The sequence below is a fragment of the Schistocerca serialis genome, chromosome 3, assembly GCF_023864345.2.
Source record: "Schistocerca serialis cubense isolate TAMUIC-IGC-003099 chromosome 3, iqSchSeri2.2, whole genome shotgun sequence".
In the NCBI taxonomy this organism is placed as follows: Eukaryota; Metazoa; Arthropoda; class Insecta; order Orthoptera; family Acrididae; genus Schistocerca; species Schistocerca serialis.
In genome coordinates, this window is record NC_064640.1 from 446,262,393 (window position 1) to 446,286,088 (window position 23,696).

Here is a 23,696-nt window from a genome sequence, read left to right on the forward strand (position 1 = left end):
AAAGAGACTGCCTACCCTACACTTGCCCGTCATCTTTTGGAGTACTGCTTCATGGTGTGGGATCTTCGCCAGATAGGGTTGACCGAGTACGAATCTTTAACATATTGCAGCCCGTCAGCAACTGTGAAATGTACAGAAAAAAACCATTTTTTCAGCCTTCAGTTGACCAAGTACATTGGGAAAGTTCAAAGGAGGACAGCATATTTTGTGTTACGAGAAATAGGGGAGAGAGTGTCATGGACATGGTACAGGATTTGGGGTGGACATCATTAAAACAAAAGTTTTTCTCTTTGCAGAGGAATCTTCTCACAAAATTTCAATCACCAACTTTCTCCTCTGAATGTGAAAATATTTTGTTGATGCTGACATACATAGGGAGAAATGATCATAATAATAAAATAAGGGAAATCAACAATCAGACAGAAAGATATAGGTGTTTATTTTTTCTGTGCACTGTTTGAGAGTGGAATACTTAGAATTATTTTGAAGATGGTTCGATGAATGCTCTTCCAGGCACTTAAGTATGATTCACAGAGAATCCCTGTAGATGTATACTATGTGATCAAAAGTATCCAGACACCTGGCTGAAAATAACTTAAAAGTTCGTGGCGCCCTCCATCGGTAATGCTGGAATTCAGTATGGTGTTGACCCACACTTAGCCTTGATGACAGCTTCCATTCTTGCAGGCATATATTCAATCAGGTGCTGGAAAGTTTCTTGGGGAATGGCAGCCTATTCTTCAGGGAGTGGTGCACTGAGGAGAGTTACCAATGTCGGTCAGTGAGGCATGGCACAAAGTCAGTGTTCCAAAACATCCCAAATATGTTCTATAGGATTCAGGTCAGGACTCTGTGCAGGCTAGTCCATTACAGGTGTTGTAATTGCGACCAGGACGGTCGCGGGGTAGCACTGGCGAAAGGCGCGGCGGGACCCGCGGAGAGGCCCGCGAACAACTACACAACGGAAAAGAACGGACACAACCAACGTAGGAGAGAATGAATATGACAAGACCGAACAACAGAGTCACAAGGAAACAAACTCATACACGAACCAGGAAGAAAGCAGTCTAGCGCAAGCGAGGTGCAAACCGACGTAAGCGAGATAAGACTGACAACGGAAAAGAACGGACACAACCAACGTAGGAGAGAACGAATATGACAAGACCGAACAACAGAGTCACAAGGAAACAAACTCGTACACGAACCAGGAAGAAAGCAGTCTAGCGCAAGCGAGGTGCAAACCGACGTAAGCGAGATAAGACTGACTTGATGTGCGAGTGGCCGGTGCTTAAGTACGCTCTCGGGGGTGCCGCTATTGGCCGCTGGGACCACGTGTTCCACTGGTGGCGCCCCCACACTAAAAGCAGGCCAGGAGGCGCACGCCGCCACAGCTTATGGTGCAGCGGCCTCTATGGGTCTTCGACGTCCATGACGTCTGGCACGGATCCAAATTCTGCGGCGCGCGGTACCAGAACAGGGATGTTACTATTGTGTACCACTCTGCCACAGGCCGTGCATTATGAACAGGTGCTCGATCATGTTGAAAGGTGCAGCCGCCATCCCCGAATTGCTCTTCAACAGTGGGAAGCAAGAAGGTGCTTAAAACATCAATGTAGGCCTGTGCTGTGCTCTTGCTGTGCAAAACAACAAGGGGTGCAAGCCCCCTCCATGAAAAACATGACTATACCGTAACACCACTACCTCCGAATTTTACTGTTGGCACTACACTTGCTGGCAGATGACATTCACCGGGCATTTGCCATACTCACATCATGCCATTGAGTTGCCACATTGTGTACCGTGATTCGTCAATCCGCACAATGTTTTTTCACTGTTCAATCATCCAAAGTTTATGCTCCTTACACCAAGCAAGGCAACGTTTGGCATTTACCAGCACGATGTGTGGCTTATGAGCAGCTGCTCGATCATGAAAACCAAGTTTTCTCACCTGCCGCCTAAATATAATAGTATTTGCAGTGGATCCTGATGCAGTTCGGAATTCCAGTGTGATGGTCTGAATAGATGTCTGCCTATTACACATTACGATCCTCTTCAACTGTCGGTGGTCTCTGTCAGTCAACAGACGAGGTCGACCTGTATGCTTTTGTGCTTCACATATCCCTTCATGTTTCTGCTTGACTATCGCTTTGGAAACAGTGGACTTAGGGATGTTTAGGAGTGTGGAAATCTCGTGTACAGACATATGACACGAGTGACACCCAATCATCTGACCACCTTCGAAGTCCATGAGTTCCGCGGAGTGCCCCATTCTGCTCTCTCATGATGTCTAATGACTATTGAGGTCACTGATATGGAGTATCTGGCAGTAGGTGGCAGCACAATGCACCTGATATGAAAAACGTATGTTTTTGGGAGTGTCTGATACTTTTGATCATATTGTGTATATATGCTAGGATGGTTCCTTTGAAAAGGCCAAGGTGAATTTCCTTTCCCATCCTTATCCTTTCCAACTTGTGCTGTTGTCTCTTATGCCTATCGTCAACAGTATGTTAAAACTTGTTCCTTTCTTCCATAAGGAAATGCGTCTTTTGTGCAGTGGGCAAGGGACACGCCTCAGCATTGCAACTGACAAGGGGAGGCCGCCAATTGTGAAATTCAGATTCGATTCATACTGCGCATAATAAAAGCTCATGGCCAGAGGTGTAATGTGGCAAAGCACCAAGATGCACTTCTCAGCCGTTGTCGAGAAATATGAAGACAATTAATAACATTTGTGAAATACAACTTTGTTTGCGGAAAACATAATGATGTTCGAAGTCGCCAGTTTTTCCACGACAAACGACTTTCAACAACTTATTATATGCATAATTGTTGCAACTGATTGCCGCGAATTTTATATATATATATATATATATATATATATATATATATATATATATATATATGAATTATAAAAAACAAATACTAAAAAAAAGGTTGCATAGCGTGAGATTCGATCCGGCGACCTTCGGATCACGAACCAGAACGCTTACCGCTGCGCCACGACGCTGTAGAGAATTATTAACCGTAGAGAGTATTTCACTGCAACGGTTTCTTTTAACTGTCGATTTTCTCAACAACGGCTGAGAAGTGCATCTTGGTGCTTTGCCACATTACACCTCTGGCCATGAGCTTTTATTATGCGCAGTATGAATCGAATCTGAATTTCACAATTGGCGGCCTCCCCTTGTGAGTTGATCTCAGCCATGGGCCTCTCCTCTTCCTTTTTCTTACTTGCTCTTGTGGATACTGTTCTTAGGTTATTGTAACCATTTGCATTCAAGTGACTACTTCCTTATGTTTACTTGCCTGCTTCAAAGGAGGTCATGAAGATACACACATTTCAGTGTGAAATGGATGCTGTTCGTCCAGCTGTCTGTATCAGAGTGATCCTCTAAGTCACTAAACCATTCATCAAAAAATCATTGAATCAGATTTGAAGATAGACTACCTTCTGACGTTAGGGACAAGCAGATTGCTCTGCAGAGGTCCAGATGCAAACTGTCAACGGAAGACATTGCAGTATTTCAAATAACAAGAGCAAAATCAAGTACAGCAACTATACAAAGCTGGAGATCATGATAGAAGTTAATAACATCAATCATTTGTTCCACACCAGCTACCACTGTATTGTAGTCTGTGGGATCTCTGGTAAAGGTAAATAAACATTGGTTGTTGCTGTGGCAAAATGAGGAAAACCAACCAGAAATAATACAGCTGTCACTTATCTATAAGGAATGTGAAATGCCTTCTAACATTGGCTAATGTTACAGTGCCAGGCCTAGAAACTAGAATGATGTATTGCAAAATCAACCTATAAAATCTGCAGGTATCCGTCTTGGACTTTTTAATTTTATTTGGCCTGAAAGAAATTACTTCAGCTTGTGACAGGAAGTCAGTAAAATATCTCTACTAAAGTGGGAAAAGGTTTCTATATCCTCTAGTATTGTAATGATTCTGTTGTTACCTGCTACATATGAAAGATTTTGGAACATGTGATGAACTGTCACCTAAGTTGTATTCTTGAACCTGTGTAACTCATCAGCCACTTCCAGACTGGTTTCAGTGAGTACTATTCAGTGCTGAACAGAGGCTGTGTGATACAGGAATTTTTCCCACAGAGGTTGCATCCTGTAGCCATCTTCTGCAACAGTCAAGAACTTACGATACAACATGAACATTTAACAGTTAGTGGGAGCTTTGCCAGTGAGGTTAGCATGGATGACTTTCAGCATATTTAGAATTCTTACCACTTGGATGCTGTAGAGTTAAGGCGGATAATGAGAATTACATCTGCCAAATAAGTATTAAAAGTTCAAGTACTGTGATGTACAGTGTAGTGTCTAAAATAAAGAGACACAATAAACCAACCAATGTATTACTGTGTGAGAACATAAAAGCATTTAATTCAAAGAATGGAGACAAGGGAGTAGCTGTCCAAAATCTTAAATGTGTGAGAAAGTGCTCTTGAGAGGGGAAAAACAAATTAGTAAATGCTGAACAACAGCTAACTGGAGGGAATATTTTTACGAACTAATTAACTGTTTAAATCCACAAGATACTTTCAGTATGACAATGGCCAAAACTGATATTTGAGGCAGGAACATCACCAAATGTATGATGAATGGCAACATGAATTTTTTTTAAAATTTAGCTGCCTGAAAATGATCAGACACCAGCAGGTATTAGAAGGAAGTTGGAATATACATGCACTCTTTAATCCATAGGCTTCACAAGTATGATATGTGAAATTTGGAGTTGGCTTGTGGAAATGAAACCTATTTAGAAAAGTAAAGGGTTGACAGCAAAAACTAGAAGGACCAATTTCTTAGCATAACTTACAAACCTCCTTCCCCATTTGCCCCTCAATCTCTGCTTTATCTTCTTGAAACCATACATTCCACTGCTGACAACAAAATTGTACCTTCAGCAACATTGGGTGTATAACAAAACTGTGCATTTCTTTTTCAATGATTTTTAGGGGGGGCGGTTGGGCATGGCAACATATGGTTGTTGTTTGTATAGAGACATGAATGTCTTTAACTGGCCAATAAAGTTTGCTAAGACGACTCAGTTGGACGCAAAGAGCTTACGAGTTGTAATCAAATTTTGAGGATCAACACTGTAAATTCTGTAATGAAGTAGGGTTATGAGATGTGGAGACAGTGGTTGGTTGTGGTTCTCCAACTGGATTGCATGGCATATAAATGTCTCATATATGCAGGTAACATAGTACTGCTAAGAAAGAAGGGTATATATTTTGTAAAATAATGTAATTCACAGTTCAAACATGCATGAAAGATTGAGTTAGTGACTAACCAAGATAAAATCAAATACCTAACACTTTCATAAAAATAAACTCAGTTAAAGCCTTAGAAATGGATAACTGCACAAGTGCCAATAATGGTGAACAGTTGTAATATCTTGGCAACTGGATTAGTAACTCAAGTGAAAGAATGGATTTAAATGGAAATGTTGTTGCAAGATCAAGATGCTTTTTCACTTTTAATACTTCAAGTTTAAAGCTCTGTCAGTTACCACCAGGGTAAAATATTGTATGTAATTGGCATGTGCCGGCAGCTGTGGCCAAGCAGTTCTAAGTGCTTCAGTCCGGAACTGCGCTGCTGCTATGGTCGCAGGTTTCAATTCTGCCTCGGGCATAGATGTTTGTGACATCCTTAGGTTAGTTAGGTTTAAGTCATTCTAAATCTAGGGGACTGATGACCTCAGATGTTAAGTCACATAGTTCTTAGAGCCATTTGAACCATTTTTTGTAATTGCCAAGTGTTCAGTACCAAAAGTACTTTGGACAGTTACCAAGTATGAAAAGGAAAAAACAGTAACTACTCATGGAATGTCAGTCAGCAGAATAGCTTAGTAAGTTGTTAATATTACCAAGATTGTGCAGAAATGATGTGCTTTCATTGCTTATTGTTTCAGGTCCTCAATGCTATGCTAAAAGAGATATGTGCTGCTCTCCTAGAAGCTGATGTGAATATAAGATTGGTAAAGAAACTTCGTGAGAATGTACGCTCGGTTATAGATTTTGATGAAATGGCAGGTGGTTTAAATAAGAGGAGAATGATACAGAGTGCTGTCTTCAAGGAGCTCGTTAAGGTTGGTTTTAAATCCCAGTGCATTACTGCCTCACACAGAGAGTGAGAATGGTACTTAACAAGGATAATCACATAATTTACCATGCAGGCTATTGTTATGTAAGAAATCTTTCATAATGTTCACATGGTGACATAAAATTAAATGTTTCATTAACTTAAGAGTCCCAGTCAAGTTAAAGAAGTAAACTATTATCATTTTGTGACAGAACATTATATTTTATTTATTTATAGTAATTATGTTCAATATTATTTAGTTTCCTTGCAGAAAAAAGTGGATTGTAAAATCAAAGTACTCTTTCTGTGTGGTGACTTAAGCAGATGAATTTGCATTGAAATACCCAGTATTTTAAAAATCTGTTAGTCAGCTGATACCAGAAGAGATTTCATCAGTGAAATTTGTTGAAGTAGCCACCATTGCCATATGTCAAAATTTTTTGTAGTGTTCATTTTTAAAAAGTGCAGTTTTCAGAATAAATCACATACAAAATCTTGTTCTCTGTTTCCATATTCAACAGCACTTTTTAAATCTAAGTTCAGATTTTCATTGTAATTTGACTGAAGCAGTATAACTGTCAGTGAATCCTCAGGTCCAACCGTATGTTGGTTTACATTCTTCTATTGAAAATGATTCACAAATTTTGTGTAATTTTCTTGAAGTTTGTATTCATTGTAATTACCTATTGGATTATATTACTGTCATGCTATTTGCTGTTTTCAGTTAGTCGATCCAGGTGTGAAAGCACACCAGCCTGTGAAAGGAAAACCGAATATTATAATGTTTGTTGGGCTTCAAGGTTCTGGAAAGACAACAACTTGTACAAAACTTGCTTACCACTATTTGAAGAAGAATTGGAAGGCATGCTTGGTTTGCGCAGACACATTCCGTGCAGGTGCTTATGACCAACTCAAGCAGAATGCTACAAAAGCAAGAATTCCATTTTACGGGAGGTAATATGTAAAACAGGTCTAAAAAGTTGATCTGCATGTAATTTTCTTTATTAGTATTTTCTTCTGTTTAATCAAATTTTGTTGCTTTCATTGAGAACCAACAAATAAAGAAGTATTGGGTGGATGTATGAGAACCATGATGAACCAAAAAAACATCCTCTTGTTTTAAATGGCTCTGCTTTGTCAGAAGGTGGTATTTGTGAAAATAGATTGTTCTCATAAGCTTTTATATCAGTGTCACTGAACTAGTAACATTCATAACATCAGTGATGGGTTTTCCAACTGGATAGATTATTTTTTGTTTTTAACTTATCAAAATGGGTGTTTTTACGATTGAGGAACTGCCGACCAAACATTATTTCATTAGTGAAACTGTCACATTTTAAAGAAATGCCTTAAAGTGAAAAGAAAAAAAAAACTGTCATTTACAACTCCCCCCCTCCACACACACACACACGTACAAAAAGTCTTAAACACATGGTTTCCAAATTTTAGAACAGAAAGACACTGGAGCTTCGACTTTTTAATACAACGTATCCATAAAGTACTGCTGTCATTTAAACAAATCATAACTTGGAAACTATTTAAGATAGAAAATCAGGGTTTGTTGTAAAAAAAATTAGCAGCTCTCATAGTTTTGTACTGCTGTGCCAGAATATCAGTGTGTGCCCCCACTCTCTCAAGATGATATTAGAGGTCTGCACTAGTACGAGTCAGCAAGTCAGCATTGCATCATCAATAGTTCTGATTGCAACATTTTATTTATTTTATTTAGATGTCAAGTTCCATAGGACCAAATTGAGGAGCAAATCTCCAAGGTAATAGAATGTGTCAGTATATGAAATTACAACATAAAAGTAATAACAGATAAAAATAAAATGTTTATGAACCCAAAAAAAGTTAGTCCATAAGTTCAAGTCAACGCAGTCAACAATACAACAAGAATCAGCTTAATTTTCAAGGAACTCCTTGACAGAATAGGAGGAGTGACCTGTGAGGAAACACTGCAGTTTCCATTTGAAAGCGCGTGGATTACTGCTAAGATTTTTGAATTCGAGTGGTAGCTTACTGAAAATGGATGCAGCACTATACTGCACGCCTTTCTGCACAAGAATTACAGAAGTCTGATCCAAATGCAGGTTTGATTTCTGCTGAGTATTAACTGAGTGAAAGCTGCTTATTCTTGGGAATAAGGTAATACTGTTAGCAAGAAATGACAGTAAAGAATGTATATATTGAGAAGCCAATGTCAAAATACCCAGGCTTGTGAACAGGGGTTGAACGACCCGTTTCTGAGCCAAAAATATCCTTTTAGAATGGGAAGAGTTACCCCAAAACATAATACCATACGACATAAGCGAATGAAAATAAGCAAAGTAGACTAATTTTTTTGTTGCACGGTCACTCACTTCAGATACTGTTCAAATAGTAAAAATGGCAGCATTAAGCCTTTGAACAAGATCCTGAATGTGGGCTTTCCATGACAGTTTACTATCTATCTGAACATCTAGAAATTTGAACTGTTCAGTTTCACTAGGCCTAATCATATGCCCATTCTGTGAAATTAAAATGTCAGGTTTTGTTGAATTGTGTGTCATAAACTGTAAAAACTGAGCCTTACTGTGATTTAGCATTGACTTATTTTCTACAAGCCATGAACTTATGTCATGAACTGGTCTATTTGAAACAGAGCCAATGTTGCACACAACATCCTTTACTACCAAGCTAGTGTCATCAGCAAACAGAAATATTTTAGAGTTACCCATAATACTAGAGGGCATATCATTTATATAAATAAGGAACAGGAGTGGCCCCAACACTGATCCCTGAGGCACCTCCACTTAAACGTACCCCACTCGGACCCCACATCAAAGCCATTCTCAACACTGTGAATAATGACATTTTGCTGTCTGTTGCTAAAGTAAGAGGTGAATCAATTGCGAGCTACTCCCCATGTTCCGTAATGGTCCAATTTCTAGAGCAATATTTTGTGATCAACACAACAAATGCCTTAGTTAAATCAAAAAATATGCCTAGCATTCAAAACCTTTTGTTTAACCCATCCAGAACCTCACAGAGAAAAGAGAATATAGCATTTTCAGTTGTTAAACGAATTCTAAAGGTGAACTGTACATGTGACAGCAAATAGTGTGATATAAAATGATCCATTATCCTTACATACACAGCCTTTTCAATAACTTTAGCAAACACTGATGGCATAGAAATAGGTCTAAAATTGTCTACTTTATCTCTTTGTCCCTTTTTATAAAGCAGCTTTACTACTGAATACTTTAATCGTTCAGGAAACTGACCATTCTTAAAGGAAAAATTTCAAATATGACTAAATACAGGGCTAACATGTGCAGCACAGTACTATAATGTTCTGCTAGGCACGTCATCATAACCATGAGAGTCCTTAGTCTTCAGTGATTTAATTATTGACCCAATTTCCCCCTTGTCTGTACCACAGAGGAGTATTTAAGACATCAGTCTTGGAAAGAAATTTGCCAAGAGAATTATATGATTCCCTGTAGAAACTAAAGTTTTATTTAAGTCATCAGCAATGCTCAGAAAATGATTGATGTATCTGATTTATCAGTAACAGAAATATTTTTACTATGAACTGACTGTATCGTCAACCTTGTGCTGCTGACCAGACACTTCCTTCACAACTGACGATATGGTTTTAATTTAATCCTGCTAATTAGCTATTCTATTTGCGTACCACATACTCTTTGCCTTCCTAATAACATTTTTAAGCACCTTACAATACTGTTTGTAATGGACTACTGTAGCTCGATTGTGACTACTTCTAACATTTTAATATAATTCCCTCTTTGTTCTACATGATATCCTTGCCCCACTACTCAGCCACCTGGGCTGCGTGTTACTGCTAGTACCCCGTTTAGAATGTTATAATGGAAAGCAACTCTGAAAGAGCATGAGAAATGTATTAAGGAAAGCATTACATTTATCATCTATGTTATCGGCACTATAAACATCCTGCCACTCTTGTTCCTTGACAAGGTTTAAAAAACTCTCTATTGCTGTTGGATTAACTTTCCTACACAGTTTGTAATTATATGTTACATTTGTTTGAGTACAATAGTGTTTCAGTGGTAAAATTTGTTCATCATGGTCTGAAAGGCCATGCACTCTTTTACTAACAGAATGCCCATCTAGTGATGAGGAATGAATTAACATATTGTCTATGGTGGTGCTACTGTTCCCCTGCACCCTAGTTGGAAAAAACAGTCTGCATCAGATCATATGAATTTAGGAGATCTACCAACATCCTTTTTCTTGCTCCATCATATACAAAATTTATATTTAAGTCACCCCATATAACTAATTTCTGGTACTTCCTACAACGTGAATGAAGAACGCTCTCTACCTTGATCAGCATCAATTAGAAGTTTAGTTTCACTAAATTCAACTGCTGCTGCACAACATTCAAATATCTATTCAGTGCAGTGCTGTGATACATCTATGGACTCAAATGGAATACTGTTTATAACGTACGTAGCGAATCCCCCACGAAGGACTGGTGTTGGCACATGTGATCCTTGATGTAACCCCACCAAATCAAGTCTAATGGTGTGACATCTGGAGAATGTAGGGGCATAGGGGCCATACAATGAGATCATAATGACCCATCCCTCTCCTAGGAAATATGTTATGTGGGGCATCCCACTCATTCAAATTCTGATGTTGTGGTACCCCATGTTGTTGAAATTCGATTTAAGGATATCTCTATGAAGAAAAATGGGCCTACCACCCTATTGCGCATTAGGCCATGCCAAATATTAAGCTTTGTGCTGTCACAGATGTGTTCATGCATGTTGTGTGGGTTGTTGGAGTCCAAAATCCCAATGTTGTGGTGACTCACATGTCCAGAAATGTGGAACATTGCTTCATCTGAAAACAGGCACTTTGTCAGGTAATTTTTGTGAGCATCTATAGAGACCACCATGGAAAACACAAATACCTACTGCAGATGGAGATCATTTGGCAACAATGCATGGACCATTTGCACTTTGTATGTAAAATGGTGTAATTGGTTACGTAACACGTAATGAGCAGTTGATCTTCTTTGCTGAAATTTGTGTGTTGCACAATGAAGTGACTTGTGCTGGCTGCATTTAAATACAAATTGTACTCTGTCAACATGTGCTTGAGACAAAGGGTAGATTCCACTTCGAGGAATGTCTTTGACACTGCTCATCTCTTTCAAATTTTTGCTTTTGCTTGCACTGCCCTCTGGTACTGGCATTGATAATTCTGCAGTACCGTTGTCACATACATGGATTCTGCGTGCCAAATGACACAGTGCATCTTCTCGTGGTTTATCACCATTTTCATTCACACTCATAAGTCAGATCTGCAACAAAGGGCAAACAGGAAAAAGTTTGAAAGCTCCTAAACATTTTACAACAAACATTTGTTCTCTATCTCTGATAGTTTCCAAGTTATGATTTTTTTGAAATGGTAGTGGGACTTAATCAATCCCATATATTTGTTTACAACAGAATGAGTGAAGATGGCCACTGTATAGTGGAGGTCTTCAGCAATAGGTAGGCACACAAACTAGGTCAAGAACATAGTAGTCCACCTTACCACCCTACAGTATTCCATCTTCCTTCAGATAGCAGCTGCTTGTCCTGCAAAAGTCTCTTCCTCTCTTCCTAGCTACTCCAGCCAATGTCCATCTAAACCTGCTTTATAATCAGGCCTCAGCCTCCCTCTATACTTTTTACCTTCCACACTTTCTTCCATTACCAAATTAACTATTCTTTCATGTGTCAAGGTGCATCATATCAGCTTTTCTTTGTCAAGTAGTCCCATACATCTCTTTTCTCCTCATTTTGTTTCAGTACCTCTTCATTGTTTATCCTAATGACTCATCTTATCTTCAGCATTTTTCTGCATCATCACATTTCAAAAGCTTCTATACTCTTTGCGTCAGCATTTTTTTATCATCTATGTGTCACTTCCACATGACACAACTCCAGGCAAATACTTTCTGAAAGTTTCTTGCTATTACCAGTCTACATTTTGTACCTGCTTTACTTCTGCCATTGTCATTTACTTTGCTGCCTAAAAAGAAAAACTCATCTATTGCCTTTAGTTTCTCATTTCCTAACCTAGTATTTTAATTTACTACATTTCCTCATCCCTCTTTTACTTTAGTTGATGTTCATCTCATAAGTTCTTTTCAAAAAACATTCTATTCTGTTCAACTGATCCTTCAAATCCTTTGCCATTTATGGCAGGATTACAGTGTTGTTGACAAACTCCAAAATTTTTATTTCTTCTCCTTTTTAAAATTTCGTCTTGGTTTCCTTACTGCTTGCTCAGTGTACAGATACAGTGATATCAGGGGTAGGCTACTACCCTGCCTTACTCTCTTCTCAATTACTACTTCCCTTTCATGTCTTTCAACTCTTAACAACAGTTTGATTTCAACATAAATTGTAGATAATCTTTCACCCCTTGTATTTTACCCCCACTACCTTCAAAATTTGAAAGAATGTACTTCAATCAACATCATGAAAAGCTTTCTCTAAATATACAAGTGCAATACATGTGGATCTGCCTTTCTTCATTCTACATTTAAAGAAAAGCTGTAGGATCAATATTGCCTCATGTGTTCCCATATTCCCCTTCACCCAAGTTTCTCCTCCCCAAGGGCAGTATCTGTAAATCATTCCATTCATCTGTTGGTAATACATGCCATTATTTTGCAGCCATGACTTATTAACTGATTGTTCTGTAATGTTCACATATGGAAGCACCTGGCTTCTGTGATACGGGTATTACTACATCCTTCTTGAAGTCTGATGATATTCCCTGTGTCTTGTATAACCTGCCTGCCTGGTGGAGCTATTGTCTGTGGTACGGGTATTACTACATCCTTCTTGAAGTCTGATGATATTCCCTGTTTCTTGTATAACCTGCCTGCCTGGTGGAGCTATTGTGTCATGGTTGGTTCTCTCAAGGATATTAATAATTTTAATGGTATATCATCTGCTCCAGGTGCTTTGTTTCAATATACATAAAAGTCATATTTATTTTTTTCTCATGTAGGTGGTTAAAAAACTTTCTAACTAAATGTGAAAAAGCACTGTATTAACTTTGATTACTACCATCTATCAAGCTGCTGTGCACTACATTTGTGACATAAATATGATCATAAAACCACATTTCCTTGTAAAAACCCTTGTTCTTTGATAGTTGCTTTTTATGCCATGGAAACTTATTGCGATTCTCAGATAAAACCTGTGACACATACTGCTTCTGTTCATTTTTTTTTTTTTTTTTTTTGAAAATTATTTACTGTAGTCCCCCATGAGCTAAATGCCTCTCTTATCTGGATCATTTACAACTTTCAGATTAATGACTGAAAATCTTTATTTTCCTGCCACTGTGAAGGACCTGTCTTACATAATTGTCACCCAAATCAAATTTGGTAATAAATACTACTGTTTTATTTGAAGCAAACTGTTAAATACCATTATTAAAATTTTCTGAGAGCTGATTGATGTCTACTTCAATTCTTCTAATATTTGCCTCTAAAGCAGTGCATATACCATTTCCATTTTTAACGCAGAAGATTAATGAGGATTAAAAGTGGCCAAAATGACAGAACAGGCGGGAGGTACCACAAAAGATTTTTCAGTTTTAATAATGCCATGTGTGGAATATAGTGGATCAACAAATGTGATTGTTATTTGGTTTTGGAAAAGGTACTGAAATCCAAATACACATAAATTGCTTTAACTTTTGAAGAGATGAGAATCATACTTCAATGTACACAGTTGTGAAAATATGCAAACTGCATTCTCTTCTTGTGGCCATAATTAATATTTATGACGGAACATACATATATTCTAATTATAAATGCATTTTGCCATCCACCCTGCATGATGGATGGCATCGGAGCATAGGTAAATACTCCACAAGATTCTGATTTGTTAAGACACATACCATCGAACTCTAAACCTTCCAAATAATACTCTGTTCTCACATTGTATCTCAAAGTAAAATGAGGATTCAAGACATATCAACTTGATCCCAGTGTTCTGTGACTGTCAGGACTGAATTGCGGTTTGGAATTTGTTAACGTTATTTGCTGACCTAATGTTTTGAATTGTTTTCAAAACTGATCTAGTCGGACCTGTGTTTCCACACCTCATCATTTCCACAAAAACTCTCCTAAGAATGATTTAATATATTTATGCCTGCAAGGTAGATACAAAAGGTCTTTAAAAAAATTCAGTCAAAGCACTTGCACCACTAAAAGTGCTTGTATTTGGTAGTTTTATCAGAAACTAATTCTTTAACATAGGACTAAAAACCTGATTCAACATGTTTTGTAGGCATTTTTTGTCTGCTCCTTTCCATAGTAAGTTAAGCAAGCAATATATGCATGAAAGTACCAACATTGAAAGAGAAGTGGTTTATAAGTGTTCTATAAGTTATAATATAAGTACATATATGCTGAATTGTAGAGATTCCGATTTGTTTCACTCTTGCTCTTGTCTTTTAAAGCTGTCGCTGCTTATTCAGAAACGCTTTTTCTCAAATGATTGGTAATCAGTCCCATACATTAACCTTGGCCCATCCTTCGGCCATTGAGTTATCAAAAATGGAGTATCCTTTTCATTATTAATGATGTACAAACTATTAACATTTGCTATTTCCTCAAGTTTTTTGAAAAACCCTGTTTCTTTTCACTTGTGAACCTGATTTTTTTTCTGCTTGTCTCCATCGATAATACAGAGCTTCTAATTTTGGTATTTAGTGTCATAGTGTCATTGTTGAAATTAATGCTTTTTCCCAATTAATCATCACATCTTGTATAGCTGGGACAGCACTTTGATGCTCAGTTAATTTGTACATGACAAATTATAAATGAAAACCATTCACATTTATTTGATATTGGCAGTTTATTTCATCAGAGTAATATCCTAGCAAATAAATTATGTACTATAAATGAACTATAGACGAATACATTGTACACTCTCCTCGGAGGTGAAAGACTGCTGGATTGGTCTAGGCTCGACCATCAAAAGGGGCAGCTCAGCACACTTACCAATGAGAATGCAATCAACAAAGAAAATTAAGTAAACAATCTGTCTATATTAGGTAATAATCAGAAGCAATATTTTGCAGAGGTTGATTTTTTGTGTGTTTACCAATTTTGAATGCCAAAATTTCACACTGCTCATTTTTACATAAGGTAGGAACAAACTAGGGGTGTAGCCCAAAAGAGTGCTAAATAAGAGCCACCATAAAGTTGCTGACTATAGCTGCTCTTAACATGGAACTCGTAAAATATTCATTTATTCTCTTCCTTAAAAGGCTGTAGATATCAGTGATGATTTTTGTTTGACATGCTATCTGTCAGATGACTATACTGAAGCCCTTGTTGTGCCAAATAGAAATAATTGTGGGAATTGCTGGGTTTGGGCCTAAACTTGGGATACAAAATTTATGGTAAAATAGTAACAAGGACATGAAATGTTTTAACATATACCATGATATTTAATTACCAACACGGCTTTTTAACTGGAAGGTCCTGTACAGGCTGTGTATTTAGTATGACACAATTATTTGAAAGACACAGATATATCCATAATCTTGTACATTTGTAGGCTTCGTAGATTATGTTAAAGCTTTTGACAAAGTGGTCAGACACAAATTGTGGAAGAGGAAGGAGCTTCAGCCCATCTACTAACTGTTTTTTAAAGCTGCTATTTAGGGTAAATGGGGGGGGGGGGACAAGCACATAACTGTGAGTAAAGGAGTCTGTATTATTTAACTTTTGTATGGACATCATCATTCACAACTGGAAAAAAGTTTTGCTCTGAAATATGATAAAGAGCTACCAAAGACAAACTGTTTGCAGATGATGTAGGTATTGTAAAAGATTCAGAAAATGATTTACAAAAGACAGTCCACAAACTGTATTTAATCAAAAAATTATATAACTTTGAATTATCTTTAAAAAACGTATATACAAGCATCTACAAGGAAATGTTTGGCAAAAGAAAAGCTCTTGATATGAGTCCAATATGTTGAAAAGGCAAGGTTTTAAATACATTGTGTACAGAGTGTTTCAAAAATACTTTTACAGTCTCTGGGGAGAGGTTGCTTACACCAAAACAAGGAAAAAAGCTATAAACATATGTCTGAAAATACTTTGTTTTCAAGTTATTAAAGAAAGTTAAAATTATAGGTGGTAGGAGCGCATAAGCATATAAACTCATAATAAATGCTCAAAACGTCCTCCTCTTGCTTGTAAACATGCATGCACTCATCAAATCATGGACTGTCGCACCATTTCAAATATTCTCTGATGGTTTTGAATGGTATTGCAGGCTTCCTTGTTGCATCAGTGAGGAGTTTCTGCATCCCGGTGATCTATTGCATAGACAGAACATGTGGGCCCTGGTACTGGCCATCTTCTACGTATCCATATGTCATGGTAGATACCAGCCAGTGCATCTCAAACAGTGAGACTGAAATGTGCTGGAATTCCATCATGCATAAATCACATGTTTGTTCTTGTGTGCAGGGGAACATCTTCTAGTAAGTCTTGGAGGATGTTCTGAGCAAAGTTCCTATAGGCAGCACTTATAGGACATGATGGGAGAACGTATGATCATCCCAGTCACCTATAATTCCAGCCCACATATTAATCGTAAACTGATGCTGATGTCTAGCCTGTACTGTAGCATGAGGATTGGTGTTGGACCATATTTGTTGGGTATGGAAAATGTTTTTCCATCTTTTCCAAATGTTGCCTTGTTTGTAAACAAAACTGAAGAGATAAGCAACGGGCTGGCAGTTCATGCAACAAACCATCAGCAAAAGGTCTCCATGGTGGGCGATTGGCAGGTGGAAGGCCCTGCACACTGTGTTGATGATATGGATACATAAGTTGCTCATGAAATATCCTCCATGCTCAACTTGAAGATGGTGCCACTGTTTCTGTCTCAGCAACACGATGATACGCAGCATCAAAGGTTGGATGACTCTGCTGTCTTTGGTCTGGAAACGCCATACAATACAGCCTTGCAGCCTGATGTCCATTACCATTTGTGTGGCTGCACATAAATATAATGTGTACCTGCCCATGAAATGAACATTCTGCCGTGTTTGAATGGAGAACTCAGAGTTAACTCACTACCTGTAGTACATGTGCAAAGTAACAACACAGCCCCATCTAGGATACTAGAAATCAAAGGGGTTCAGAGATAAGTGCAATTTTTGGGTTGTTCCTAGAAAGCCGTTGAAAGTCAGATTTCATTAACCTGAAAATGAGTGATGTTTTAATATTTGGAATATTATGTTTTTTTTCATGTTTTTCTGTAAGGAACCTGTCCCCAAAGTTTGCTAAAGTATTTCTGAAATATCCTGCATATTCCATTATCTTTCGGGCATGTGTCCAGTATATTATAAATTCTTGTTCCAATACGTCAGCTGACACTGTCAGCTATAATTTCAAGGTGAGTCTCTTACAAGGTTTTTAAGTTAACAATACTGTGGAGTAATCACGCATGTGTCAGAGATAACACTGTTAGTAAGAGGAGCGTAAGTCCTAGATGAAACTTTACACATCTGAAGAGTAAAACTAAGCAACTGCAGAGCCAGCAAATCCATGGTGCTTACAAAGTATTTGGTTGATTATTGTGAATGGTGTATTTTAGTATGCCAGGCAGTAAAGACTTGGAACAATATTTCCTTTTGAAGCACAGAGATGAAATTGTCTAGCTGGAAGCCTTCACCTCAGTTGAGCAGGTTGTCTGTTAATTATATTTCCATAGCTTCCTTAACCACTGAATCCCAGTAGGATGTGATTGGGGCCAGTCTCTTTACTTACCCATAATCCATGCAATAGCCAGTCAAATTACATTGTTTAGCCACTGCAGATTTATTAGCTGTAGAAGACGGATCTGTCACTGGTGTTCAATGTAACACACTTTTACAGTGCATGTATTTTGTCCTATGTACCTTTTACCTCACTCACAAGAAATTTCAGTGAGCACCTGAAATACACCCACCTTCTACAGACCAATAAGTCTGAAGTGGCTTAACACTGTATTTCCACTGCTCACTCCATGGATTATGAGAAAGTTAAGATACTGGCAACAGCCTCATCCTGCTGAGATCAAGTGGTCAAGGAAGCTCTTTAAATACAATCAGCAGACAACCTACTCAACTGAGATGAGGATTTCCAGCTCATCAAATTGCAGAAACTCATTCCATGTCATTTCACATCTGCACTTTCAAAAGAAATATTGCTGTAAGTCTTCATTGTGTAGCATCCCATCACATGCCATGTGTAATAATCAACCATATACTTCGTAAGAACTGTGTATTTGCCAAGTCTGCACTTGTTTTATATTACCCTTAAATGCATAAAATTTTGGCTATGACTGATGCTCTTGTTACCAACAGTGTTACCTCTGACATATGCATGATTACTGCACAGTATTGCGTAAAGTGATTTAAAAGTCTTGCAAGTGACTCACCCTCAGAACAGCTGAAAGGTTGTCAGTTGAAATGTCAGAAAAAGAATTAATAATATCCCAGATGTGTGACCAAAAGATGATGGAATATTTGATCTGCTGGGATAACCTAGTATATAATTAACATTTAGACAGTTTCAGAGATATTAACTTCAAAATAAAAGCATTCTATATCTTATGTGGCACAACTAAAACAAGTTCAAATGACAGTGCCAGTGTTGAGTTGGTGATGAAATTTTATAAAACTGTGGCAGTCCCTATAATCTTTAAAGAACAGAGTGTTACTTCTTAACAGTAAAACAAGAACAAAGGATCCAGGCAGGAGAAATAATTTTTTTATGTTCAATTTTTAGAACTCTGAAGACCTGATTGCCCCTGATATAAAGATACAGGAGTGAGATTAGACGTAAAGAGTAGCAACCAAAACACACCAGATGAAATGGCTAAACCTCTCAAAAGAATGAAGAGCAATAAATATTTTAAAACATTGCATTGCTATAAAGCCATCTGGTGACATATGTCATGGCAGTGAAGTGATGTGTACCTCACAATTAGTTGTATGGAAGCAGTTCAGTATGATGTGTAACGTGAAGACATGACAGAATGTCAGGAGGGAACTATCATGTTGGGATGCACCCATGATCACACCGTGAACGAAGCTACATGACTTTTTTTTGTCTATAAGAATGGTGTGCCACTAGCAGCCATCTAACATAGTGTAAGAAAGAGCAGTGGTTGTAAAAAGACAGTAATTGACAGGAACTAGAGGTGAGCGTCACAGCATGTCAGTGACAATCAGTATCAAACCTGACAGGAACTGCTGCTGTTAATGCATGCAGGTCAGTCTCAACCAGTTTCCAAGCAAACAATGAGGAGTGAACTACATGTAGTGGTCATTTGGAGTCGGGGTACCTCGCAAAAGATCATTGCTCATGTTAACTTCATTGAACCAAACAACACAGAAACTGGGCAGTACATGATTGGAAGCATGTAGTGTGATCTGATGAGTAACAATTTTGTGTCCTTTCAAGTGATGCAAGGTATCGAGTACATTGACAGCTCAGTGAGTGTGTGGAGCATCTAATTCAGACCAAAAGTGATTCTGTGAGATTTTGAGGTTGTTTTTCACACTGTGACCTTGGATCACTCATTCAGGTTACCGGGAACATAGGATGTTTATTTCAACATTCTTGGTGACCAGGTGTTGCCTTTCTGTAGTATTTTCATGGTGAATATGTTAACAACACTCCCATCTTCAGGGATGACAACAGCCCTGTTCACACGGGTGTGTGCATACATTCCATGTTTGACAAACACTCGGTCACCCTATCAAATATCGAATACCGTACTAAATCACCCGATCTTAATTGCATAAGACAGCCAATACATTATTTGCAGTTTGGTGCCTCCACAGGATTTAATTATCAATGGGTCACATCAGCTAGATGTAGCATACCTGATGAAAATTATGGACTCTCTTCCTTCCCAAATTCAGGCCGTTATCAAGTCTAGAGGTGGTGATAAAATGTGTTAGCAAGGTGTCTCCTGGTGGTGACAATTTTTTTTATCTGGTGTGCTTATATCCGTTTTTTTATTATTATCATAATTTTTGAAGATGTGAGTATTGTAATGGAAATAGTTACTTTTGATTCTCTAGTTGTTTAAATAATGTTACACTTTTTTAGTGGGAGAGTTGGGGGGGGGGGGGGGGGGCGATTGCTGATAGTCCAGGGCAAGTAAAAGATGGGAGAAAATGACAATCCAAACCTAATCCAATTTTTCATATAATCAATTTCATTAATAGAAAAATTGGAATATTCTCATCTGGCTTCAATCATGCTCATTGTCACTGGAATCTCATTAATATTAACAGTTGTTTTATAACAACTGCTGAGTGATTCACACAATAATTATTCATTATTTGGTCCACTGCATAACAGAATTTGAAAATGGTATATTTTGGAACTATTTGGGTTAGAAGAAGGTTAACTAACACAATGAACAGTGTGCCATATCAAAGGGATTTGTAACTGGAATTTCTCTAAAGCCATTTAGCATCATGTACATGCCTTACACTATTTGTACAGGTGTCTAAAATTAAAAAGGTCCAAAAAGCGTTTTCTGCATTTCATAACAATTGTGGTCATTTCCATTCGCTTCCATAAGTAGTAGTTCTCCTGTTGATTGAATAGTATAACTTATTTCACAGCAGGATTATAAATATTTTCTGGGCCAGTTTTATCTCAGCATTGTTGTTTGTGTATTGTAAGTCCTGCAAAGTTCAAAAAGTGTATTTTGCAGCATGCTCTTTTCTGTCATTTCATGTCTTCTGATGTCTTAGCATTGTTGTACCCTTTCCTATGATATCCCACTGAATAAATAATTTTAATTTTGATAAATATGTGCTTGGGTAGGAATCTAATGTTCAGATTTTTCAACATTTTTTCAGTATCACCTACTTAACTTTACCGTCACAGCAATTAGGAGTAAGTGGTTGGTGTAGATACTGTATTGTGGACTTTTCTTTTTTGCTGTAATGTTTATGATAGACATTCTTTTACTTGCTTGCAGTACTCCACAGGTATTCTTTGTTTGCTTTTCTTCAATGCGTGCAGGTGTCTAAAATTTGTTGAACTTCTGTTTCAGTGAGTCATCATCTCACATTACCTATTAAGTTAATCATTTATCTTTGTTTCTTTGATGCAGTTACACTGAAGTAGATCCTGTAGTTATAGCACAAGATGGTGTAGAAATGTTCAAGAAAGAAGGCTTTGAGATAATAATTGTTGATACAAGTGGACGACATAAACAAGAAGAATCACTTTTTGAAGAAATGTTGCAAGTTTCAAATGCAATTGTAAGTAATATTCTGAAACTTGTTGTTTGTTAATTATTTTATTTAACTAAACTCAACATATTTTTTATTCTCCTCAGAAACCAGATAATATCATATTCGTGATGGATGCAACAATAGGTCAGGCCTGTGAAGCACAGGCTCGTGCATTCAAGGAGAAGGTTGATGTTGGTTCAGTTATAATAACAAAGCTTGATGGACATGCTAAAGGTGGAGGTGCTCTCAGTGCGTAAGTGTTACTTTTATTTTGTAGATTTGTTGTCACTACCGTCTCAAATTGTGATAAATTTTCAGAGGCTTTCCTTTTTCTGTTTTAGTGTTGCAGCTACACAAAGTCCTATTATTTTCATTGGAACAGGAGAACATATTGATGACTTTGAACCATTTAAAACAAAACCGTTCATTAGTAAGCTTTTAGGGATGGGCGATATAGAAGGTTTAATTGACAAAGTAAATGAGCTGAAACTAGATGACAATGAGGAATTAATAGAAAAGATAAAACATGGGCAGTTCACATTACGTGATATGTACGAGCAGTTTCAGAATATTATGAAAATGGGTCCTTTTTCACAAATAATGGTGAGTTGCTTTCTAATAGTATATAAAATTTTCAAATAGTACAGAGCCGATAATCAGTGAGTCCTGTGTTTCCCACAGTCAGTATTTATCGATTGTCATTTCATCTTGTTTTAGGGTATGATACCTGGGTTTAGTACAGATTTCTTATCGAAAGGTAGTGAACAGGATTCAATGGCCAGATTGAAGAGGCTCATGACAATTATGGACAGCATGAATGATGGTGGTATGAAATAATTTTATTTTATTTCTATAAAAACCGTTTATCTGAAATAAAAATTGCCTTCACCCTAATTAATAATTCTCTATGTCTGCTCATTTTCCATGTGGTTTAATTTTATTTCAGAATTAGACAGCCGCGATGGTGCGAAACTATTTACAAAACAATCCTCAAGAATAGTGAGGGTTGCACAAGGTTCAGGAGTGACTGAAAGGGAAGTGAAAGAACTTATCTCACAGTACACAAAATTTGCTGCAGTTGTAAAGAAGATGGGTGGAATAAAAGGATTATTCAAAGGTGGTGATATGGCAAAGAATGTAAATCAAGCCCAGATGACGAAACTTAATCAACAGATGGCGAAGATGATGGATCCTAGGGTTCTTCAACACATGGGTATTTATTTTCATTCGTACATATTTATGTTTAACTGAATCTTCTCTTTTCTTCTTGGTGGTATATGTTGAACAGTTGTTGTAGTGAAGTGCACATGTAGAATATTGTTAAAAATTAGGCTTTCACTACATTAGTTAATTCACAAACAGAAATTGTTCAATATAATATCATCACTTCATCTTCAACAAAAAACATGTATTGATGTAGTGTATCTGAAGCTCTGCTTTTGACAACAGTTACATTTCATTATTTTGTGTTCTGTGTGATGATGATGCTTACTGTATTTTTTGAAACAGTTTGTAAATAATCACTGCAAAGTGCTTATAAGACACACAAAGACAAATGGACAGTTTATACACATAGTAAAGATCATAGTTGTATGTGTGCGGCAATAGCAACTGTTTCTCAAGTCATTGCCGCATACACAGGTCATGGGAGTAAATCATTGACCATGTGAAGCTCAAACAGTCCTGTTTATTTGTCCACTTAATCCTTTACTTTCTTTCTGTTGCCCTGTATCCACCTGATGCATGGTTAAGAATGATATGTTGCCTCTCCAATTTTGCGGAGAACCAGCCATATTTGTATTATTACCGTGGGATTGTCACTCCCAAAGGCATTTTGAAACTTACTGCCAGCCCCTCCTACCCCCACCCCCACCCTGCTCTTCCAGGACAGGAATCTGTGTACCCTTCAAGTGTGCGCATATGCCATGTGACAGTTTTTGAAGTGGTTGTGCATTGTGTAACTGAGGTGGGACATGGGAAACAGCCTGTTGTATATATAGAATGAAGTGGGAAACTGCCTAAAAATCATATCCAGGCTAACCGGAACACCAACCCCCCCTCATTAGTCAGCTAGGCAGATTTGATGGGGGCAATGTGCTCCATGGTCTCCTGGTAAGGGTCATATGATGCACTCGGCTATATGGATGTATTATTCATACACTTGCTGTGAACATCAAAAGGAAAATATGGTTCTTTGTTGCTAAGCTCAACATGAACAGGAGTTCAAAGATGTCAAATAGCTGAACATCAAGAAAAATCTAATAG

The 23,696-nt window shown here is 37.6% G+C and overlaps 1 protein-coding gene across 1 annotated transcript in view; it reads left to right on the top strand.

Moving 5' to 3' along the window:
- Window positions 1–23,696, top strand: part of LOC126471634 (signal recognition particle 54 kDa protein) — a 55,155-nt gene that overhangs the window by 22,656 nt on the left and 8,803 nt on the right. The window contains exons 2-8 of the mRNA XM_050099869.1: window positions 5,941–6,117; window positions 6,835–7,064; window positions 21,308–21,458; window positions 21,536–21,684; window positions 21,773–22,034; window positions 22,149–22,257; window positions 22,378–22,644. Coding sequence (XP_049955826.1) covers window positions 5,941–6,117; window positions 6,835–7,064; window positions 21,308–21,458; window positions 21,536–21,684; window positions 21,773–22,034; window positions 22,149–22,257; window positions 22,378–22,644 — 1,345 coding nt within the window. The remainder of the gene's footprint in view (window positions 1–5,940; window positions 6,118–6,834; window positions 7,065–21,307; window positions 21,459–21,535; window positions 21,685–21,772; window positions 22,035–22,148; window positions 22,258–22,377; window positions 22,645–23,696) is intronic.